Genomic DNA, 2,897 nt, shown 5'->3' on the forward strand with positions numbered 1-2,897 from the left:
CCTCCCCTGGGGCCCGTGGCTCCTCTTCCCTGAGATCCTCCCCTTGGCCCAGAGACCCCTCCTGGTCTCTGCCCTCTGCCCCACGCCCTTTACCTCTCCCAGCCCCGCCCCTCCCTGCCTCCCTCGCCCCCTCCCACTTCTCCCACCCTCTTGACCCGGCGTCCTGTTTCCCTCCCGCAGGAGTGAACCGACACTTCCACATGATTTGTATCCGAGACAAGTTCAGCCAGAACATCGGTCGGCAAGTCCCATCCAAGGTCATCTGGGACCACCTGAGCACTATGTACGACATGCAGGCCCTGGTGAGCTGGACCCCCACCTCCTGCGCGGGTGGAGGAAGGTCAGGTCAGATGCAGCCAGCAGCAGAGACCCAGAGCTCACGAGATGTTAGGAAAGCAGGCTGGGGACAGGGCTGGTGAAGGTCAGGAAGTCCACTTTGGATTGATGGTGGCCAGCAAGTCTCCAGGGAGACCAGTGTGGGCTGAGACCTCAGGGAGAAGCAGCCGCCACCGAGAGACAAGAGTCAGGAGCCCCAAAAGGGGTAGGTGGAAGGGGATCCTAGATCTGAGTCCCACCAATCAGAGGTGTGGGCTCCGTGGGAGTCAGATGAGTCCCCCTCCTGGAGGTGGGAGCTCACAGGTGGCTGGTGCAGCGGGGATGGAGTGGGTGGGGACTGCAGGCTTTGCTTGCTGGCCTGCTCAGGAGCTGTGGGGGTCAGCAGGGCTTCTGCTCTTTCAGGGCTGGCACAGCCCGGTCCCTGCATGCTCGCTTCCAGGAGTAGGAACAGCATTTTCATACTTAGTCTTGGGTCCTTTGTACATTTTTTTTTCTGATGGAAGGTGAACTCAGCCTCAAGCCGGGCAGGAAGACGCTGCACCTTCTGAGCCACACCTTTAGCCCTGCCGTGCCACGTTACTGACCAGATAACACTTTTTCTTTCTTCTTGAAAATACAAAACACTGTGTGCATCAGCATGAATCTGAAATTCTTCCCTTCCCGAATCCAGAGAGGAACTTCGTCCTTCCAGAAGAAATCATTCAGGAGGTCCGAGAAGGTGAGCGTGGGCCCAGGTCCGGCCTGGGCGTGGAAAAGGCCACATGGGCGCCGGGTGGGGGCGTGGGGGTCCCACGGAGACCCTGTGCGCCTGCACCTGGGCGGCCTTGGAACCCGCAGGATGGGGGGCTCTGCTGGAGAGCAGTCTCATGATGGATGCCGTCTTGTGACGGACGCCATCTCCTGATGGACGCCGAGGCTTGTGTGGGCAGCGAGAGTCAGAAGCAGTCCTGGCCCGACCGTCCCCCAGCGCTGGCCAGCACCGTGCGTTTCCAGTGAACGTCAGCTGTCTCCTCCACAGGAAAAGTGCTCATTGAGGAAGAGGTGAAAGAGGAGATGAAGGAAGATGTGGACCCCCACAGCGGGGCTGATGATGGTGAGCGCGGTGCTCCTGTCCCTCACCCATACCAGAGGGGTGCCCTGCCTCCCCCCTACCCCACACCAGAGGGCTCCCCACCTCCTATACCATAGCAGAGAGGCTCCCCACCTCCCCTCTGCCTCCCATCTCCCCATACCAGGGGTCCTCCCCGCCTCCTCCACCACCACCCCCACACCAGAGGTGGTCAGGCGGCCTAGGGTCTTCAGGTCACGCCCAGCAGAGGTCATGTCAAGCATCCCCATGCAGACGCGCTACCATAGCCACAGCCACCACCGCCCCTTCCCTTGGCATTGTGGCCAAGCCTGGGGTCTGGGGCCACGGCTGTGCCAGGCTCTTCAAGCCTAGGGACGCCCCCTGGGCTCAGAGGGTCACTTGTAGATGGCAGGCTTTCTAACTGAACAGGAAGATGAAATGAGACTCTGTACGCTTTGTTTTCATCAAATGATTTTGTTTCTCAGTTTTTTCATCTTCAGGGAGCTTGGGAAAGGCATTAGAAAAATCCAGCAAAGACAAGGAGAAGAACTCCTCAGACTTGGGGTGCAAAGAAGGGGCGGACAAACGGAAGCGCAGCCGGGTCACCGACAAAGTCCTGACTGCAAACAGCAACCCCTCCAGCCCCAGCGCCGCCAAGCGGCGTCGAACATAGCCACTGGCAGCGCGGGAGAACGCTGACGCTGCGGTCCTTGCTGCCTGCTTGGGGGCCCTGGGGAATGTGGCCATCCAGAGAGGCGCCTGTGTGGGTCCCACCAAGTCATGGAGGCCCCAATGAACCCCAACAGCCAGGATGAGATGCACACAGATGGTGAGGCCCCTGAAACCATCTTGTATTTTTCCTGACTGGCCACCACTCTGCAAGAGGGGAGCGGGGGAACGGAGCCAGAAGACCAGGAGTCCACAAGCAATAAACCGCCATCCTCACTGTCTTCCTGCGCACCCGGCCTCTGCATCTGCTTGGCCCTCTGCGGCTCCTCTGCACCGACATCTGCGGAATGAGAACGTGCGTGGAGGCCACCACACCGCCCTGGTGGCCGCCCTCCCCACTGGGGAACAAACTGGATTTTTGCCTCATTCACTTGTACTGTAATGTTGTATATAATTTGGTTGGTACTTCGTTATTTAATTTTTTAAGAAACCTATTTTGCTAGTGTTTTATATGAGAAAGTACTGCAAATGTTAAACCTGTGTTGTATTTTTCCTGAGGTGTTTTGTTTTAAGGTAACAACTACTGAGATACTTTTTGCTCAGTTTTTATATGCCAGAAACAGAAATTTGTAGCGGTTATTTTTGTAATTCTAGTAACCTGCAAGAAGACTATGAGAGGACGCAGTGCTGGTTGAAGTACACTTTCATTTGACTACAGAACATTAAAAGTGCAGAGTTGATCTGGAGTTGTGTGGCTTTAATACCAAAGTAGGTTAAGTTGTTTTTTTGTGTTTTCTGCAGTCTGAGTTTTGTTTTGCTTTCC

At 56.4% G+C, this 2,897-nt stretch overlaps 1 protein-coding gene across 1 annotated transcript in view; it reads left to right on the forward strand.

The window, feature by feature from the left end:
* Mrgbp (MRG/MORF4L binding protein) overlaps window positions 1-2,814 on the forward strand; it is an 8,714-nt gene extending 5,900 nt beyond the window's left edge. Inside the window, exons 3-6 of the mRNA XM_013030349.1 lie at window positions 103-302; window positions 973-1,054; window positions 1,355-1,429; window positions 1,891-2,814. Of these exons, the coding sequence (XP_012885803.1) occupies window positions 103-302; window positions 973-1,054; window positions 1,355-1,429; window positions 1,891-2,078 (545 nt within the window). The 3' untranslated portion in view covers window positions 2,079-2,814. The remainder of the gene's footprint in view (window positions 1-102; window positions 303-972; window positions 1,055-1,354; window positions 1,430-1,890) is intronic.
* Window positions 2,815-2,897: the final 83 nt, after the last annotated feature.

This window comes from Dipodomys ordii, unplaced genomic scaffold, assembly GCF_000151885.1.
Source record: "Dipodomys ordii isolate 6190 unplaced genomic scaffold, Dord_2.0 Scaffold129, whole genome shotgun sequence".
Taxonomy (NCBI): domain Eukaryota; kingdom Metazoa; phylum Chordata; class Mammalia; order Rodentia; family Heteromyidae; genus Dipodomys; species Dipodomys ordii.